The sequence below is a fragment of the Pseudopodoces humilis genome, chromosome 6, assembly GCF_049639895.1.
Source record: "Pseudopodoces humilis isolate 2021_Gansu_Grassland_sample_001 chromosome 6, ASM4963989v1, whole genome shotgun sequence".
Taxonomy (NCBI): domain Eukaryota; kingdom Metazoa; phylum Chordata; class Aves; order Passeriformes; family Paridae; genus Pseudopodoces; species Pseudopodoces humilis.
In genome coordinates, this window is record NC_142205.1 from 71,223,536 (window position 1) to 71,243,713 (window position 20,178).

At 52.0% G+C, this 20,178-nt stretch overlaps 1 protein-coding gene across 9 annotated transcripts in view; it reads left to right on the forward strand.

Annotated features, from left to right (window-relative positions):
- SLC4A4 (solute carrier family 4 member 4) overlaps positions 1 to 17,037 on the forward strand; it is a 144,073-nt gene extending 127,036 nt beyond the window's left edge. For 7 of the 9 annotated variants that reach the window (XM_088056357.1, XM_088056356.1, XM_014260380.2 and 4 more), the window contains 8 exons: positions 945 to 1,123; positions 1,964 to 2,036; positions 5,455 to 5,523; positions 6,753 to 6,926; positions 8,797 to 8,958; positions 11,322 to 11,418; positions 13,248 to 13,327; positions 14,200 to 17,037. In XM_088056357.1, coding sequence (XP_087912483.1) covers positions 945 to 1,123; positions 1,964 to 2,036; positions 5,455 to 5,523; positions 6,753 to 6,926; positions 8,797 to 8,958; positions 11,322 to 11,418; positions 13,248 to 13,291 — 798 coding nt within the window. In that variant the 3' untranslated portion in view covers positions 13,292 to 13,327; positions 14,200 to 17,037. The remainder of the gene's footprint in view (positions 1 to 944; positions 1,124 to 1,963; positions 2,037 to 5,454; positions 5,524 to 6,752; positions 6,927 to 8,796; positions 8,959 to 11,321; positions 11,419 to 13,247; positions 13,328 to 14,199) is intronic. The other 2 variants (XR_015772659.1, XR_015772660.1) reach the window with 2 other exon arrangements.
- Positions 17,038 to 20,178: the final 3,141 nt, after the last annotated feature.

The following is a 20,178-nucleotide window of genomic DNA, read 5'->3' on the forward strand; positions in this document are numbered from 1 at the left end:
TAAACACTGTAGGAAAACATTTGCTGTTCTTCCCCCATGAAGAAGGGGCCCCTCATCTCCGCAGCTTATGAACCACTGAATGCGGTTTTGCTGTCAGCACTGGCTGTACCTTTTTAGTGACAAAGTTATAAACGCTCCAGCAAAGTACTGTTTGATGTAAAAAATGTATTCCCTGCTTCCTTTGTTATGGTGTGAGTATGGTATTTTGTGGAACCGAGGGTTCCCAAAAGCCCCATCGTGTCGTTCCACACCAGAAACCCCTTCTATACACGAGATCTGCTGTAGGAAAAAAGGTGTTTTGTTCTGCTCATCCCTTGCTGAAGCGTTGGCAGGGTGTTGCTGGGTGCCCATCCCGGTGCCAGCAGCCAGCCAAGGTAAGCAGCTCACGTGTGAGGAAAACAGTGAGGACTATTCAAGAGAAGCTGGATGGCTCTCCCTCCTGGGTCATCCTAGGCCTGGATCATTTGTTTTTTCCAATAAAATCAAACTGAATGGGATTTTTAAAAGGTTAATCTGTTTTAAAATAGCAAACCTTAGAGGTTTGTCTGCTGTTTTTCTGAAGATCCCTTTTCTTGGTGGCTCTTTTGTTTCTCCATTTCTCCTCTTGGCACTTGTGACTGTTGGATTTCCTGTTTTATTTCATTGAAGGATTTTAAAAATAGAGGATCAGAGGTGTTTGAAAAGGAGTCAAGAATGAGGGCAGCTTTCTGCTTTGGATAGGGAATGAGGCTTCAGCTGTTCTTGTTGCACTCCTGAAGGAGCCTGGGGTTGTGTCCTGAGGGAGATGCTTCCTTATGCTGTTCACAGTGTCCAGTGTATTCCTGGTGTTCGGCTCTGTTGGCCGGCATGTTGCAGAAGGAAGTGCTGCCTGTCCGGTGTGCCTCTGCCCTGCTCCCTAGGCATTTGGAATAATTAAGCTGAGGGTTGTTTGTCCCCCTCCACAGAAAGGTGCTGGATATCATCTGGACTTGTTCTGGGTGGCCATTCTGATGATTGTCTGCTCCTTTATGGGGCTGCCCTGGTACGTGGCTGCTACCGTCATCTCCATCGCTCACATCGACAGCTTGAAGATGGAGACAGAGACTTCAGCCCCTGGAGAACAGCCCAAGTTTTTGGGAGTGAGGTATGTCCGACCAGGAAGACCTAATTACCCTTTTTTGCCTGCAAAATCCTTTTGTAGAAAGAATTTTGTGCTGCTTTCTCCCTATTTCCAATGCCTTGGGCAGGCCCCCATGTGACTCCTCCAAAGTTTATTTGGCCACAGCAGAAAGCTGTGTTCCTTGTTAAAAGAAATAAATTTCTTGCAGATTTCTCTATCCAGGGAAATTAAGCAAATTCCCTAGCAAATGTAATGGTCAAACATGCAAACCTGTCATACCTAGTGCAACCAGCTCTACTTAATGAAGCATTTTTTCCTGTGTTTGGTTGCCTTAATTAAGTGGTCTGAAGTGCTTCCGATGGGATTACTCCTGGAAATCAGGCTGCTTGTTTAGGTAACTGGATGGAAATTTTGTGGCCTCGCTTTCAGTATTCTGAAATATTACCAGCTATTTTTGGATGTGGGAATCCCTGTGGGTGCTGCTGAAGGCACGTGTTCAGCACCCCATGAAGGTCTGAATGATTTATCCGGCTGTTGGAGTGCTCTGGGCAGGGCTCACAGTGTGTTACTGATGTCAGGGTGGAGGGCTGATGATTTATTGCCTCTCTGCATGCTCTGAGTATGGCTGTGCAGGGAACTGGGAATGTTTAACCTGTAAACACGCTGCCCCAGGCTCACTTGCAGCGCTGTGTTGATCCCCAAACAGTGTAACAAAACCACCTGGGGGTTTAAAACCCAGGTCTTGGTCAGGATCCAGCCACCTGCCTGATGCTGTTGGATGAAAAATGTGGCTGCAGCAATGAGTTTTGGGGATTCCTGTTGGTGTTAAGTACTTGTGGTCCTGACTCTGTGATGTTGTTTCAGGGAGCAGAGAGTCACTGGAGTCATTGTCTTCATCCTGACCGGGGTGTCTGTCTTCATGGCTCCCATCCTGAAGGTAAGGACTGTTTACAGTGCTTTTGGAAGCTTAAATCCAGACCTTCTGGAAGGAAACACCAGCAATGGTTGTAGTGTGCTGGAACAGTGACCAAGTTCAGGGCTGGGGATCTTGGGCACCGTGGTCTTGTTCATTTTAAGGGTATCTCTCCATGTTTGCCTAAGGTTAAGTTCCGTTTTCTTTTATGATTGCTTTTATGATTTCTTTTATACCTCCACTGGGCCTCTGTTTTATGGAAAACATATTCTGGATAAAGCTCAGAGTATGGAAGACATGTTTCTGGAGGAAGCAGTGCAATTAAATGGCATTTCTTCATCTCCTGAACCTTTTTTTCCCTGTGAGTTTATCAAAGGCTCTGTGCAGATGTGCTACTGATGGACCATTGGATCTATAGGTAGGTCGCTGTTTTCCAAGACCAGAAATACAGTGGCATGTAGCCACGGAGAAATGCATCCTTAGTGGATCACCAGATGGTAGAAGGAAACTGGAAAACCTTCTTATGCCTGTCTTTTGGAGGATGCTGCCTTCTCTGGGGACAGTGCTGGAAGTGGTGCCAAGCAGGGACATACTGTCCAACGGGAGATGGCAGCTGCAGGAGCCCTTATCCATGGATCCCTAGGCCGGTGGCACGAGCAGGGGGTGTCAGACCAGCGGCACCGTGCCTCCTGACTGTGGGACCGAGCAGATGGGTGTCTGCAGGAGCGTTTTGGAGGCTGCAGATGATTTTTGGAAACCACAGGGCTGTGAGGCACAGTGCAGTGTGAGTCTGAGATGGGAGGCAGGCAGGGAGCAGCAACACTGCCCGTGCAGGGAGTGGAGACAGTGGCTTTCCAAGCCAGTGTGTTCCTGTTGTTCGTTTCTAAGGCTGTTTGCACAGCTCCAGTTTCGGTGTCATGTGTAGCAGTTTCCACCTCTGCACAAACAGGCATTTCTGTGCCTTTAATGCCCAATGGTGATAATCCTGTTTTTTAGTTTATGTGACCTTTCCCTGCAAGATCTCTCTTCCTCTGATCCACGGGGGTCTGCTACTTCCCTTGTTATTGCTTCAGCCAGTAATTATTTGTCTGTGCTTCCCCTAAGACAATGTGTGGGGAAGATCCTCGCTGGAGGACGCCTGAGGATAAGTCAGCATGCTGCTGGCCCACGTGCCAGCGGGAAGGACCTGGCAGGATTTCAGGACCTTTAGCAAATTCCAGTGGCAGGGTCCTGCTGGAGAGAGCTGTGCTGCTAAACGCATTGCAGAACATTTCAGTCTTCTCCTGCCAGCGGCAAATTGAACGCTGACAATCCCAAATTTAATAAACCAGGCAATGCACGGAATAATCCCAGCTTTGTTTTCTGAGGGCTTTGCGGTGGTTATGCTGGTTTTGGATAGCGGTGGTGTTTCTGCTCAGCCAAAGCAGATCTCCACAGAAACATCCTTGGATCTGCCAGGAGGGGGACAGACACTTTCCTATAAATACTGTTGGAGTCCTGTTGGCCCACAGCAGCTTTGCTTGCAGCTCCCAAGCCAGCACCCCCGTCAGCAGGGAATACTTGGCCAAGAGAAAGCCCTCCAAAGTGACAGCACAGCTTGCTGCTCTGCAGGCTTAAGGCACTGAGGCTTCACCTCATTTGGGAGCGATCTCCAGGATTAATCATCGTGGAATGGTGAAATAATATTCATACGTTTTTCTTACTTTTAAAAATCCCCGTGGAAATAAATGGAAGCGGGGGAGAAGAGAACAGTGAAAATGAGCTATAAAGCTCAGTTCTTGCTCACAGCAGCTACTGTTGTGTCGTGTCTCATCCCTCAGATCCCGTGAGGGCTTTGACCACTCCCGTGGTCACCCACAGCTTTGGGAACCACCCGCCAGGTCCCCGTCCCTCTCACATCGGTGATGGCAGACCCCACGCTGCAGAAAAAGCATTTACCTTCAAATGGGAAACAGCAGTGCAGCTCACTCCAAGGAGCAAATAAATCCAAGAGAAGGATGAGTTAGCGGTGAAAAAACTCGTGGGAGGTGATGGGCAGTGGGACTCAGGAAGGAAGGGAAAATTCAGGCTTTCAGGTGGTGCTGGCTGGGTGACTCTGGCACTCATGTGCCCCCAGGGAAATGCCTGCTGGAGACTGTGAGCAAGGATGGGGAATATGCTAAAACACTGGATAGCTGCAGCATTATTTGTCTCTTCAGTGAGCCCAGTGCAGAGGTTGGGAGGGGAGGGTTCCCAGCAGGAGTGCTGGGAGCAGCGGGCGCCGTGGCCTGGCTGCGGCTGCCATTCAGTGGCAGCCCCCTGGCACTGCACTAGGGACGATCCTTTGGAGCTCATTCCATCCTCCCTGGGCGCCAGGAAATCCCACAAAGGCCATTATTCTGTGCTTTGTTCCTGTCGTGCCAGGCTGGCTGCCCAATTCTGCAGTGAGGGACAGCAGAGACTCATTCCAGGGAGCCTGTCGGGTGCTGCCCTGCACCTTCCTCACTCCCAAAGGGAGATGTGCCCGATGTGGAGGAATAGACAGCACTTAGCACTTGGAGGGAGCAGGAAGTGGTGTTTGAAAGGACACATCCTAGCAACAAAGAAGGGAAGTCATAGTCCTGTATTTGGGAGTAGTTCTGGATTAATGTGTGCCAGAGATGGAGCAGGCAGAGATTGGGTTGCCATGACTGTTGTTGCTGAGGTGAGGCTCCAAAGGAACAGCTTTTCTGCATGGATTTGTGTGGCTTACTGAGCTGGGCTGGATATGGCATCACAGGATTGTTTCAAATGGAAAAGCTCTCTAAGATCACCCAGTCCCACCAGCACTGCCAAAGTCACCACTAAACAATGTCCCCAAGTGCTGCTTTTAAATTCCTCCAGAGATGGTGGCTCCAGCACTGCCCTGGAAGGCCTGTGCCAGGGCTTGACAACCTTTTGTATGATTGTGTTTCCCTGATGTCCCACCTAAACCTCCCCTGGCACAGCCTGAGTCCATTTACTCTTGTTCTGTCACCTGTTATCTGGGAAAACAGGGTACACCACAAACTACAGGATCATGCTGCCTTTCCTTCTTCTCTGCCTTCTGCTCCCAGTCACACCACAAATCGGACGTGCAAGGCAGTCTGAAGCTCACTGGAACACGTTTGCCCACCCGTTCCTTAACTCGCTGAGTGACTGGCAAGTCACCCAGTCTTGGTTCACTGGTTCTTGACAAAATGTGTCCAAGTCCTGGTGAAGTGAGAAAGCGTGATGGCACAAAACGTCCTTGCGTCTCTCGAAACACAGCAGAAGGATTTACTGTTTATTCAGCTTTATTTTGTTTTATTATTTCTTGGCTTCATTCCTCCGTGTCACCCACTGATGGGTGCAGTTTGAATTGCTGGCTGGCTGGGAGTGTTGTTAACGTGTGGTGGCACACGGGGACGTTGTTCACCTGGGCTCTCCTGCTCTTGTCCCGCAGTTCATTCCCATGCCCGTGCTCTACGGCGTCTTCCTCTACATGGGAGTTGCATCCCTCAACGGCGTGCAGGTGAGTCATCAGCCAGCACAGGGCTTCTCCCACAGCCCTCCAGCTGTACCCTTCTCCTTCGCTGCCTCTTCTTCCTTCCCAAGAAACCCAGGAAGGGTGGCAGCTGTTGGAAAATTTGCCACAAGCCTGGGTGTCCTGAGATGGGGGTCCAAGGGAGTGTGGCCAGGTGGGCACAGTCAGTGCCAGGGGGTGCTTTGTGATGACCTGGGTGCATCTTTAACAGCTGGGATGGGGTTTGGAGCAACCTGGTCTAGTGGAGGGTGTCCTTGTCCCCATGGCAGGGGGGTGGAAAATGAGGATCCCTTTAGGATCCCCTCCAACCCAAACCATTCCAGGATTCTACGGGCTTCTGCCCCAGCTTGGGCTCACTCCCAGGGTAGTTTGGGTCTTCTGCCACAGACTGAAGGCAAACAAGGAGGATGATTTATGGCAGTGGGGTTACTCCTCAGTGCTAACGAGCAGGGACATTGTTCTCCAGGGAGGGGAAGCCAAGCCCCTCTCTTTGTCGTGAGGAAATCTTACGTAAGGAGCCATTCTCATGCCCAGCGCCTGTAGCTGGCCCAAGGAGGCTGGAAGTGGTTTTGTTGCTTTCTGGCACCCTGTTAATTGTGGCCTTTCTTTTTCCTTCTGGGTCGTGCCCTAAGGGGAAGGGACTGTCCGTTCTGTGAGCCCCAGAATTCCCTCAGGCGTTGTGTAAAACAGCTCCAGCTTCCATTCAGTGCGCGGGTTCCGTCTGGTCCCAGCAATGGGCAGTGAGCCCGCGCTCCGCCGGGGGACAAGGAGGGGATTGTCCTGGTGGCCCCGGGGCCAGCTCTCCGTGGGGCATTTCCCCTGCTCCCCACCCAGGTGGTGGGGGGACTGGGATCAAGAGTGTTTGTTACTCGATGAGAAATGCCCATTTTGGTTTAAGTTCCAAGTGCATCCGGTCCAGCACGGGGCAAAGGGGCACCGCTGGGAAAGCTGCCCGTCTTCCTTGCTCTTTGGTGAGGTGCTGTTCTGGTTTTTGGCAGTGCAATATGTCTGTTGACCTCTGCTCCTGATTTATTTGGGGAAAACAAAAGCATTGTTCCTAAAGGCTGAATGTCTTTCCTTGGCAGGAGCAGGGAAGGGGAAGACAGCAAAAATGCCCCAGAATGTGATGCTGACCCTGGTTTGGGCATTCATCTTGTTTTTTCTCCTTTCTGTGCATCCTGGGTTTCATTGCAACTCCTCTTCATTTTCTGTTCCAGTTCATGGATCGTCTGAAGCTGCTCTTGATGCCTCTAAAACACCAGCCTGACTTTATCTACCTGCGCCACGTCCCTCTGCGCAGGGTCCACCTCTTCACCTTCCTGCAGGTGGTGTGCCTGGCCCTCCTCTGGATCCTCAAATCCACCGTGGCTGCTATCATATTCCCTGTCATGGTAGGTGATGCTCTCCTTCACATCCCTCACTTTGACCACAGCCCGCTCCTTCCCAGCTTGTACACTCCTGTAAATGTGTAAATCCAGCCCCGCCCTGTCTGAGTCTCTGGCTCAGGCTCCACCCGTGGCGCTCACGTAGGAGTGCACGGGGTCACTGTGGCCGTGGCTGCTTTTACATAAATCCTCTGCAGGAACATGAGGCTCAGAGTTAATTTTTTCCCCAGGAAGGTGTAGTTCGTGTTGAGCATTCCTGACTGCCAAGGTTAGATTTGCTGTGGGTTCTCCTTGAGCTCTGTGAACCAAGGAGAGTGGCATAGTTTTTCTGTTTAGTCCACTCTATCTACCAGATAGAAAATGTCTCCCTGGCTTTTGAATAGCACAAATTGACAAAGCCAAGATGGAGGCTGAGTGCTGAGAGGGGTGCCAAAGGGAAGGAAAGGGAATGTCTCTTTTCCTTGAACACAAGTAAGAAGACACTGATGTTGTTTACCATCAATGGGTGATTATTCATATTATTGCAGGAGCTATAGGCACAGTTAGGCACTCTGACTTGGAGATGGGTCAGACTTCTGCAGAGGCAAAGCTTTATGAAACTCCTGAATAAATCTTGGCCCCAGGTCACCTAATTTCAGGTTTAGGGACAAGTAAAATCTCAGTTGTGAGGGCAGGTAGGAGCTGCAGTGCTTATTTGAGGGAGAGGAGGGAGTGCAGAGCACAGGTAAAGAACAAGATGGTGAAATGAAAAAAGATGGTGCAAGTAAAAAAGCCCTCCAAATGTTCCTGCTGAGACACATGCTCCTGTAAAAGATGTTAAAAATCAGTAATTCCCACTGGCATTCCACTGCAATTCCACTGCCTGTTGCACTTATGTTGGAAGCTGAATCTAAAATCACTTTTCCCAGATTGGAATCTGAGTGAAACCCAAGGCAGACTCAGGGAAGGCGCAGCCACGGCTTGATGGAGCTGGATACGATGTCAAAGGCTCAATTTTCTGCACTCACAAACAAAAAGCTGTGAACTTGCAGTTTGTTAGAGTTCAGCCAATATCCAGCTCCCTGTTTATTTGGAGGAAAGGCATTTTCAACACAGTAATTCATAGTGGGATGATCACGGGTGTCTGCGTGGCATCTTTCCACCCCCGAGTAATTCCTCACGTCTGTAGTCGCGTCCCAAGTTACGCAAGTCAAAGCTTGAGATCTTTTCCTGGGAATTGTTTGTGCTGTGGATCATGATTGCTTGGGACATAGTTGTCCTTAAAGGCAGCCTGTTGGGAATAAGTTACAGCATTGGAAAAGCCTGTGTAGGGTCTGAGTGGCCTCTGCTGGGGGTGTCAGACACAGTGTCCATGTAAGCACCCCTTTCAAACACATCCCTTCCTTTTTTTCCTAGTGCTTTCATCACAGTCTTGCACAGAACAGGCTTTTACTCCAGTTTCCTGCTGCCACAATCCCAGTCAACTTTATTCTGCAAACTCTGGGAGCATGGATTGGCAGTTGTCTGATTTCTTAAGAGCTCAGCTGGGAAAGTGGTGAGAAATAAGTCAAGGTTTTATTACTCAGGCTGTCCCCTGACCCTGCCTCCAAAAGTAAATGAAAGCACTCATTTCTTCTCTGTTTGTTTAGTGGTACAGGAGTACCTGTGGGTGATTGTGATGCTGTTTTGTGCCCACTGCTTCCGCATTTTTCTGACATGAGGCAGTCACAGCACAACCTCTCAAGCTGACAGAGACGTCCCAGGTGTTCACCAGCTTCTCTGTATGTTCATTTACAGCCAGAATTCAAGAGTGTGGGCTTAGAAGCAGAACTGAGAGGAGTGCAGTGTTCCAAATGAAAGGTAAAATGTGACTGGGAATCCCTCTCTGCCTTTGCAGATCTTGGCCCTGGTGGCAGTCAGAAAAGCCATGGACTACCTCTTTTCCCAGCATGACTTAAGCTTTCTTGACGACGTCATTCCAGAAAAGGACAAGAAGAAGAAAGAGGATGAGAAGAAGAAGAAGAAGAAGAAGGGCAGTATGGACAGTGACAATGATGATGTAAGGAGCTTCCTGCTCTTGTCACATTCCTTGCTAGGTAGCTGACCCCTGGCACATCCCGTGCCCTGCCCAGTGCTGAGGCCGGATGTTTTCCAGCCACTTGTGGAGCTGACAGCTCTGTCTTTTGCTGCTACAGCAAATGGGTCCCAAAGGAAAACTAATGCCTTCCCTTTTCCAGCCTGTGGTGGGTGGTTTGTGCATTGCTAGGAATGAAATCACACTTTGCAAGAGCACCGGGTACCTGCTGAGATGTCATGCCCCTTGCTAGATTGCCTCTCATCACCCCTCCTCCTCCAGCTTCCCTCCTACGCCTTTCTCCCCTTCCTTGTCTCTTACATTTTAGGAGGAGAATGCTTTTCACCAGCAGCCCTGGTCCTACTGGGTTTCTTTTTTTAAAGATATTTTTGTAATGGCTCTTTAGGAAAGCACAAAATAGATGTGATTTGTCATATTGCAGGAAAAGCTGCTTTGTGTTGGTAAAACTCATCACCTAAATGTTTCCCGAGCACCCATGCCCTCTGCAGTACACTCTGGTCCTACCTCAGGTGGCAGCATGCCCTAAATAGTGAAAAGTGACCCAGCTGGACCAGACCCATGTGCCTTTGACTGTTCTCTTTCTTCCTGTATACATACATATATATATGTAAGAAGAAGAAATGTAGTTTTGGTGCCTTTAAATGTTCTCCTGCTCGGGTCTAACACAAATCCTTGGAATTTATGTTGAAGTGCTAAACACACTCTGTGGTGTAGGGAGAGGTAAGGTCACCTGAAGCTGGAAAAGAATCCCATTTTAGCACAGCAGGGAAAACAGCTGGGAGGATTGGCTTTTAGCTCAGACAGCGAGCTGCCTGTCCTGTCATTCCTCCAGTTCCCAGGGTGAGGGTTTTCTCTAGCACCTTGGAGCAAACCAAAATGAGATTAAAAGAGGCTCTACTGAGAAATCCCCTCCTCCTGACTGGTGTGAATCCAGCAGCGATGTATCCCGAGCCGTGGCTTCCCTCTCTCCAGTATGTTTTAAGATATTCCCTCTCTCCCCAGGCTTTTCCTGAATTCCAGGTACAGTAATTAATCTAATGGGTAAGACATTTTATGCAAAATATTGGTTCTTAACTCTTGCTGGTTTTTTTCAGCACTTGCTTTTACCAGCTTCCTGAACATACAGCACTGGGCATTACTGGTTGGATTATTTTCACTTTCCCTTCCAGAAATATCCACCCCCAGAATTAATCCTGTGGGATCTGGGGGGCAATAGATGGATCCGAGTGCAGCCAAGGGAACTGCTGGCTGTTGCTTGTGCTTTATTTGAGTTATGCTTTTCCCTCAGCCTCATAAAAGTAGTTCCAAGGAAACATCTTGCTGTTGGAGTATGAAATAAGGCACTGGATATTAGTTATGTTAAAAAATAAATTAAAAATAAGAATAATAATCCAGGGAGAGCCATTCTCTGGCCCTCCTTAGTGTTTTCCTGCCCTGACTGGAAGGTCTCCTCCCTCCACCCCGGTGTTGTGGGTCTGGTTCTCTTCAGGAACCAAGATGTCCCAACATTTCTGGCAAATCCCACCTTCCTGCTTTTGCCAAGTTAGGCAGTATCAGCCTTTCCTTGGCTATGAGGAGTTCCCTTTATTTTTTAAAAAAGCAAACCAATTCCAAGCACCTCCTGTGAAGCAGAAGCAGGTGGGTGATGGAAGGCAGCGGGGTGCAAAGTCCTGCTGGTGACCCCGGCTTTTCCCTGTGCCTCATCCTGACCTGGCTGCTGTTTGTCTGGCTGGGCCAGGGTTACAGAATTCTTCCAGGGGCTCTGGAATTGAGGAACCAGAGGTGTAACTGAGACCGGGTTTGACTCCACTTGCATTAAAGAGGGAGCTGAGCCAGTCTGATGTAAAGAACCTCTGCCACGTCATATCTGGACCCTGTAGAGCAATTGGGAACAACCAAGGGCTTTTACAAAAATCCCAGCAGGACAAAGGGCTTGGATGAGCTTTTCCAGCAGCCAGTGCCCTGCTGTGTCTGCCCACAAATGCATTTTCCATCTCTGTGTCCTGCAGCCGACTCCAGGCACAATGGGATGATGGTGCCTTTGGAGGCGATGGGGTGGGAAAGGAGGAGATTTATTACAATTTACAATTCCACAAGATGATTATCTCAGTCTCTTTTATTTTTGGAGTATGAGGGTATGAAGAGAAGTGGGGTGCAGTGGGGAACCAGTGGAATCCATCAGGCAGCTAAACTGGAGGATGCTTTTCTCTTTTTCCTTCTTTTCTTTTACCCGTTCCTACAGAACTAAGTGAAGGATAATTTTAATGTGTGGGAGACAATAAGAAGAGGGAGAATATTCTAAGACCTTTTACACGTTTCTTTCACAGTCTGACTGCCCCTACTCAGAAAAAGTCCCAAGTATTAAAATACCAATGGACATCATGGAGCAGGAACCTTTCCTAAGTGATAGCAAACCTGCCGACAGTGAGTAGAACTAAGCTCTTGCATGCCTGCTTGACTGACTTGCACTACAAAAATATATCTGTGTCTATTTAGAGTGATTTCTTAAAGTTCTTTTTAATCTTTCCTTTTACTTCAGAAGTATTCTCTTGTTGTTTTTTTTCCCTCTCCTTTTAATTTCCAGGCCCCTGCCTTTATGACAGATTTTGCTTTTGTGAGATTTTTTTTTTTTTTATCTTTGCTGGTTACAAAATCAGTGTTGTTCCTTCTGGTGCCTCCAGTTTAAGTGCTTCTCTCCAGCTCCTGACAGGTCTCCTGGCCACCCACTCTCTCTTTCTCTCCTCTCCCTCTCCCTCTTGGTGTTAACCTGCTGATGGTGGGATTTATTTTCTTTTCCACTGAGCCTGGTGTTCTGGATTTGCAGCGCTGTCCTGTCACTGTTTGTTCCTTTAGGTGCCAAGCAGTTGCAAAAATCAGCATTTAACAGAGCAATTAATTATTTGTGTCATTAAAGCTGCACAGGCAGAGATCAGTTGGCCATTAACATATTTCCCTTCTTAGGTGGTTTGTGCTCTTCTTTTTGGTTTTAATTTCTCACGTTAATAGCTGTCATTGATGAATTTAATCTTTATTTTCAGTCATTCCCACTTGACATTTTCCTCTTTTAAGTGAGGAATCACAGCTGACCTTGGTGTTTTTGCCTCTGGGATGACTTTTTAACATACTGAGGGTGTCAGTGCCCTTTTCTTCTGAGGTGGGAAGGGAGAAATACAAACTGAAGTAATAAATTAGTGCTACTGCCAGGCCAGTGCTTCCTAGGAACAGGACCTAAACCCCCAGATCTTGAGATCCTTATATTATCCATCGGGCTTAAGAGCTGGGAGGTGTTTTTGTGTGAGTCTCTTTCCTTTTGGTGGCATACACAGGCCTCAGGGAGTGCCAAGCATTACCCTGTGGCTTTTAGCTGTGGAAACCCTTAGAGATGGGGTTTATAAAACAAAACCATTTTACTGGCTATTTGGATATCCTCAGTGTTTTGCTGATGTCAGCATGTCATCCAAAATTAGCCACAGGCAGCTACATATCCTCCTCATTCCATGTTTTTAGTACATTCCTGATGGACTAAAAACAAATTGCATCCTAAATATTGTTACTTAGGATTTGAGGATCAGATGCCTTTATTCCAACATCATAAGGGCTAAAATAGTTAAGGAAAAGGTAGTTCTGCCATCAGCCTGCTTCCTGGGATGCCCTTGGAGATGGAACAGAGAAAATCAGCCATGGGCTGAGCTGTAGTTGGTTTGTGTATTTATACATTTTTATAATCCAGTATTTTATTTGCTGGTTTTTAATTATAAACAATGCAAAATAAAAATCTAAACTTATTAGGCTGCTGGAATAACAAAAATGAAAGTGGGATCCAGCACCAGTCTGGGATTGTGCTGGGATGTAACTGCGATCCAGAGTACATTCCTGACAGTACCACTAAGAGCAGCTTTCCTGCAGCAAGAGCAGGACCAGGACTGTCATTCCCAGAGAACGTGGCTCCCCTAGGGTGAGCAGGGAGAAGCCAGCCTGTCTCTCCCAGGGCCAGGGGTGTGGCAGTGGGAGCACAGGGTGACGGAGGGGTGTAGGTGCGAGGTAAGTGCCAGTCCCCAAAGGGGGGGAGCTCTGGGGAACGGGGCCTGTTGGCACCCCGAGGGGTTTTGGAGGGGAGATGGGAACAGGGGGTTCCTCAACACGCTGTAAATGCATCTGGCAGCTAACAGGACACGAGCCTGGCCCAGAGGTGTGGGTTGGAGGAGCTGAGGCAGGGCTTGGGGTGCAGTGACACCGAGGCTTTCTTCCCCCAGGAGAAAAATCACCAACATTCCTTGAACGCCACACATCGTGCTGACACAATTCCCTTCCTTCAATCACACGCCATGCCAAGGTAAGCACCCAGAACACAGCAAGTTTCCTACAGGGAATTCTTAAAAAACACTTGGAGAACATTTCCCTGCACGGGGTTGCTGTTTCCCAAGGTGATGATGAACAAGTTGCTTCCATAGTTACTCCAGCCCCTGGCAGGGTGTGGGATGGGGAGTGGAGAACCTGTGGGAGACCTGAAGGCTCCACTGACATCCTGGCTGCAGCTCTGAGGACTGGTTTGGGAATCAGACCAGGAAAAAGATGTGGAGCTACTGGGAGGAGCCCAGAGGGTTGTTGCCGAGGGGAATAATCAGTTTTTCCATATCTGTGGTGGAAAACAGAGTAAACAAACTGCAGCAAGTAATAATTGCTCTGAGCCCAGTCCCTTGGGGCCAGCTTGAGCCTCCCAGCACCGTGAGTGGGATGTGGACCAAGGCAAGTTTATTCCTCTGAAACATCAAATATGTGTCTGTGCTTACAGGTGTTAGACAGGCACTGAAATTCATCCCAGTGGCAATGCCCGGATTATTTCAGTGGCAGTTGAGGGGCATCGTCACAGCCTGGGGTGAAACACCAGGATGCTCCATCCCTGGAAGTGTTCCAGGCCAGGTTGGATGGGTCTTGGAGCAGCCTGGTCCAGTGGAAGGTGTCCTGCCCACGGCTGGGCATGGAACTGCGTGAGCTTTTGAGGCTCCTTCCAGCCAGGTCCCTTCCAACCCAAACACTTTGGGATTCCGTGAGGCACAAGTCCTGGACGCTGGGAGCTCCTCGGGCAGTGAGCTGGGTGGTTCTGCCTGCTGCTGTGAGCTGTGTGTGGGCCTTGCCTTAAATCCAGCCGTGTCGTTCCCAAAGCCCGGCGCTCGCGCTGCACTGACCTTGTCTTCTTCTCCACAGCCCTCCACGAACTCCAGTAAAAGTTGTGCCTCAAATTAGAATAGACCTTGAGCCTGAAGACAATGGTTATTTCTGGAGGAGCAAGGGAACAGAAACTACTTTGTAATCCGTCTGTCTGTCCGACCTTTTACAAATTCATTTTGTCACTAGCCAAACGTTAAGAAGCTCCCTGCTCCCGCCGGCGAAGGTAATCCAGGATTGCCTCGGCTCCGACGCGCCGCGAGGCCGCGGCCGGCACGGGTGGCGCGTCACAGCTCTGGCGGTCTGGCAGAACAGAGCTGACCTCCAGGCTAATTCCATGTCTGCTCCCACTGCTCGGAGACGCTGGAACGTGCTGCTAACCCTCACGTGCTCTCACCTGTAGATAAAAGAGAAGGTACTTCACTCCCAGCGCAGACAGACCGTTGCCATCGCTGTAGCATGTTTGGAAACGTCCCTTTCCTATGCAATTTTTTTTTAAAGAAACACTTTAATGGACTTAATCCATCAGGTACATGGAAGAGTGTTATTTTCCTAGATTATTTTGTTTAAATTATGGGGGCCTAACCTATGACTTCTTTTTTTTCTTTTTTTTTTTTTTTTTTGACAATTTTTTTTAACCTTTTTTTAATTACTGTAAAGAAAAATGAATTTTTTTCCTGCAGCAGGAAACATATAGTTATGAGTAGTTCTACCTCTTATTTCTAGATGCCAGGCTTTCTGTAAAAAATGTATTGTACCATATATAATGTGATTTTTACACAAAACAGACCCACAACATCACACCACAATCTCCAAGACGTGGCTTAGGGCCGGATCAGTTCAATTAACACCACCTGCTCTGAAGCATCTGTTTTTCTTAGGGTTATGTTGGGTTTTGGAGTCTTTTTAATGAGCAATCCCTGCTGTGAAGGAGAATGAAATCTCTTGTGATCTTAGAAGAGCCTTAAACAGGTTGTTGATCCAACGCTGCAGGCAGATGCTGGTTGTATCCCTGTTGTTGATTTCTGACTTGGGATCGCTCCGTGATTTTCTCAGAACACCGGTGTGCGTGTGTGTGTGCAGTGAGAACACCCGAGGTGTGCCTCAGGCACAGTGGATGAGGAGGAAGATGAAGGTGGCCTGCTGGGATGTTCATCCCGATGCTCAGATTTGCAAACATCCGCATCCTCCTGCATCCCACCCCTGTCTCCCATCACCTACAGGATTTACCCTAAACCTTGGCTACTCAGCCCCAGACCTGGCAGTGCAGCAAGACTAAGCAAGTCAGGCATGGGCATCCCAGGATTTTGGGGTGGAACCAAGCCAGTGAACATCACATCAGGAGAGAGGTTTTATCTCTGTGTTGCATGTTTCTACTGGTACGTGCATCTGAACACGCATTTGGGAAACTGAGCTTCACTGGGACGTGGGGGAGCACACTAAAAGGCTTCATCCAAAAATAAAAAACGAAAGAAGAAATGCCCCAGCTCTCAAGACACCCCATTCCCTGATGGAGACAGTCCCGTCACAGAGGATGGGCACATGCTGCCACTTGGTCCTTGCAAAACCAAAGTCTGGGTTGGTGAAGTCAAGAGGATTTTCTGATGGTGCTGAGACCTTAAATGCCAAATTTTAGCATCTGCTCCCACCTAGGAGCCACCACCACCTCCGTACAGCTCCTGCTCGCTCTCAGGGGGTCTCCCCTTCAGTTTCCATGAAATCTGTGTTGGGTGTCCCAGGAACCCGGCTGAAACCTGCTCTCAAAGTGCTGGGGAGACTTGGGAAAGGCCTGAAGAGGAGCAGCTCCGGGATCCCTTCTGCTGCCGGAGGACAGGTAACTTGGCAAGTGTGATGCCAGCTTTAGGCAGTGCTCTCCATCCCTTGGTGAACACCAGTCCTGGCTCCCAGTGAGGACACGGGCTCGAGCCTGTGGAGTCCACAGGAGCCGCTTGTGAGATGGCTGCACATGCTGCCCGGACCGTGGATGTGTAGCAATCCCAGAGGAAAGGTGCCCTCAGGGGGATCCCAGGGGCTGTCCCGCTCCGTTCCACGGGCACAGCTGCCATCTGCTGGCCTGGCCTGGCCACCTGTCTCCCGTAAAAATGAGGTTTTCACTTCCGAACCGTGTTAAATACACTTGAAGTGTCCTGACTGCTGTTCTGGATCTTTCTCTCTCTTTGTGTTGTGGTTTTTGTGTTGTGCCCAGGGCAGCGCTGCTGACGGGACAAAGGTTTCTGCAGCTTGCCATGAGAAACAGCCCCCTCCGGCGGCAGGGAAGAGCCTGCAGCACGACAGGGAAAGGTTCTCTGCACTCCGTATGCCTTTGAAAATAACTAAAACGTCCTTTCAATCCAAATTAGGTATTTTGTCGGAAAAGCCTGGGTGGGCGCTTCAGGGAATAGGTGTGGAGACTGACCCAAAGCCCTCCAGGATCAGAGGTGCAACCATCAAAAATTACCTGTCCCCAGCAAATGCGAAGTCCCAGCCGACGGTGGGACGTGCGATGGCCACCGGGCTGACAGACCTTTGTATCTGTCTCTGAATCAAGTCGCACTTTTATTATTGTTTTTAACTCTCCTAAGTCCGTGTTTGCTTTGGAGGAGAGAACGAGGACTTAGGATGAAATGAAGTGGATCGGATGGTGGAGCTAAAAGGAAAAAAAGCAGAAAACATTTCAAACATATTAAAGTGATTTTTTTTTTTCCAGTAATATAAAACATGAAATTCCTTATAACATTATAGTATTTTACAGTTTTATGAAGCTTTCTATTGTGACTTTTATGGAATCAAAAGATGAAGATGATGAGATATTTTAGCATTTATATTTTTCAAAATTAAATAAATGTATACTGAAAATAAAGTAACTTTATGCATTTATGGGAGAGTTCGTGTCTGTTATCCCTCATTATGTGCCAAGTCTTGTCTGACAGAATCAAGATCCCAGAATCAGTGTGGTGACACAGGGGAGCTCCCCAACGCCCTAGTGCTGGACCCACTGAAGCGTATTTTGGGATAGCAGGGGGAGGGAGCAGTTGCTGGGCTGCGGGCTGCTTTTGGCATCTTTGTGCAGCCCCCTGGGATTGGTGCCCTTGTGAGGGAAGTAAAGATCATCTCCTCAATCACTAAACCAAGGGGAGAAGGAAGGGTCTGGAACTGACCGGGATCCAGCTTGGGCGTCTTTTCCAATATAAACGGTTCTAGACTGGGACTCTAACCTGTACAAGGGTGGTACCACTGGTGAATGGTATGTGAGTGGCCACCTCCTTGCCCCTCAGCTCCTTGTGGGTCAGCTCAGGTGCCTCTGGAGGCTTTGGAGATAGCACCATTGGCAGAGTACTGCTCCCTGGGGGCCGGCAACGGAGATGCTCCCAGTGGTCTGATAGGTCTCACCTATTTCAGGAAGCAGGCGGTGGGCATGGGAAAAACGCAGCACTTGAAGACCGTGGAGAGGAAGATCCTGATGAAGCCCCGGAGAGGCTCCTCCCGCTCACGGCGATGCAGCACCGCCGGTTCCGCAGGAGCGCGGCGGGCGGGACTCCACGGGGCTGCGGCCTCGGGGAAAGGAGGGTGAGGCGGGCGGTGCTTTCCGCCGACGGCGCGGTGTTCTCCGGGGTGGCGGAACGGGGAGCCCCGGGACGAGAGCGCACGACAGAATGCGGTGCCGGCCTTGCCCACTTGGGGACCGGGCTGTGCCCGAGGGGCTGCGGCGGGGCCGCGACCGAGGCCGGGACTGCGGGGACCGAGCGCTGCTGGGGTCTGCGGGAGAGCCCCGGGCGGCGCCGCCTCTCCCCCATCGGGCGGATCGAGGCGGCATCGGGCCCGGGATCGGTCTCGGGCCCGGCATCGGTCTCGGGCCCGGGATCGGTACCGGGTCCGGGATCGGTACCGGGCCCGGGATGGCGGCAGCGGTTCCCGCTGCGGACGCGGCGGCCCCGCGCGGCCCCGGGACAGCGGCACGGGGGGGGCGGGGCCAGGGAGGGGCGGGGCCGGCACAGGTGCGAGGGGCGGGGGCACGGGGCGCGTGCGCAGCTCGGGACAGCAGAGCGCGTGCGCGGCGCGGGGCCGCCTCAGGTGCGCGGGGCGGGGCCGGCACAGGTGCGAGGGGCTCCAGAGCGGCTGCGCGGGGCGGGACCGAGGGCACTTAAACCCCAGAAGGGCGGCGGCCGCCATTTTCTCCCCAGTGCCGGCGGGGGCCGGGCGGGCGCTCCGGTGAGGCGCTTCTCGCTCCTCTCTGCTTTTATCTCTCGTTTCTGCTTTTATGTCTCCTCTCTGCTTTTATCTCTCCTTTCTGCTTTTATGTCTCCTCTCTGCTTTTATTTCTCCTCTCCGCTTCTCTCTCTTCTCTGCTTCTCTCTCTCCTCTCTGCTTTTCCTCTTTTCTTTTTCTGCTTCTCTCTCTTCTCTGCTTCTCTCTCTCCTTTCTGCTTTTATCTCTCCTCTCTGCTTTTCTCTTCTCTCTGCTTTTCTCCTCTGTTTCTCTCTCCCGTCTCCTTCTCTCCCCTCTCTGCTGTTCTCCCCCGTCTCCCCTCACCTCCCCGCCCGCTCCTGCCCCCCCTGCCCCCGCCTCTGTTCCTCCTCTGTCTCTTCCTGCCGCTCCCTCCTCACCCGACCCAACCTGGCTCTGCCCTCCGTTCCCCTTCTGTCCCCGCTCCCTTCCCCTGCTCCTTCTTTCTCCCTTCCGCCGTCCCTGCCCCAGCCGCCCCGGCCTCTCTCTCCCTGTCTGCCGTACGGCCCCGTTTATCCGTGTCCCCCTTCTCCCCTCCTTGTCGGCGCTATGGCCCCTCTGTCTCTGCCGCCCCTTCCTTCTCTGTCCCTTGTCCCTTTCTCTCTTCCCCCGCAGCCGCGGGGCTCGGGGCGCCGGATAATAAAGCCCAGAGGGCCAGAGCCGGCGCTCCCGGCGGGAATCCCTGCACGGGGCCGGAGCCCGCGGTGCGGGTCCCCCCACGCACAACACGGCCCCACACTGCCGGGTGTCCCCACATCACACTGGGGGCTCCCGGGGGAGCCGGGGCTGGGAGGGGGGCTTAGGGTGGGCCCCCTCCTCCGGAGGGGTCCTGGGGTGGGGTAGCGGGGGTTGGGGGGCTGGGGGAGTTCGGGAAGGGCCCCCTCGTTAGGGGGGGGTCCCGGGTGGGGGGTGGGTTAGGGAGGGCCCCCTCCGGAGGAGGGGGTCCCGGGGAGGGGCGGGGGGCGGGGCCCCTCCGGATGGGGGGGCCCGGGGTGGGAGGGGCTGGGGGCTTCCTCCCCCCTAAGCCCCTCTCACCCCGGGCCCTCCCCTCCGGGCGGGGCCCGGCCCGGCCCCATCCCGGGGCCCCTCCTCCCGCACGGGGCCCTCGGGGTGGGGGGGGGGGGGGGGGGGGGGGGGGGAGGGGGGCGGGTGGGGGGGAGGGGGGGCGGGTGGGGGGGAATAGAAGGGGGAGTGCTGTTGTTTGACACAAATGTGCGATTACCGTGCAGAGTGACGAGACCCCGCCTGCTGCCCCCCCCACCCCTCCCCCCCCCCCCGCGGGCCCCTGTCCGGAGGAGGGGTCCCGGGGAGGGGCCGGGCCGGGCCCCGCCCGGAGGGGAGGGCCCGGGGTGAGAGGGGCTTAGGGGGGAGGAAGCCCCCAGCCCCTCCCACCCCGGGCCCCCCCCTCCGGAGGGGGCCCGCCCCCCGCCCCTCCCCGGGACCCCCTCCTCCGGAGGGGGCCCTCCCTAACCCACACCCCACCCCGGACCCCCTCCTAACGAGGGGGCCCTTCCCAACCCCCCCCCCAGGACCCCCTCCAGAGGAGGGGGCCCACCCTAACCCCCACCCCTCCCCCTCCACCCGGGACCCCCTCCAGAGGAGGGGGCCCTTCCCAAACCCCCCCACCCCCAACCCTCCCGCAGCCCCCCAACCCTCGCTAACCCACCCCAGGACCCCTCCGGAGGAGGGGGCCCACCCTAAGCCCCCCTCCCAGCCCCGGCTCCCCCGGGAGCCCCCAGTGTGATGTGGGGACACCCGGCAGTGTGGGGCCGTGTTGTGCGTGGGGGGACCCGC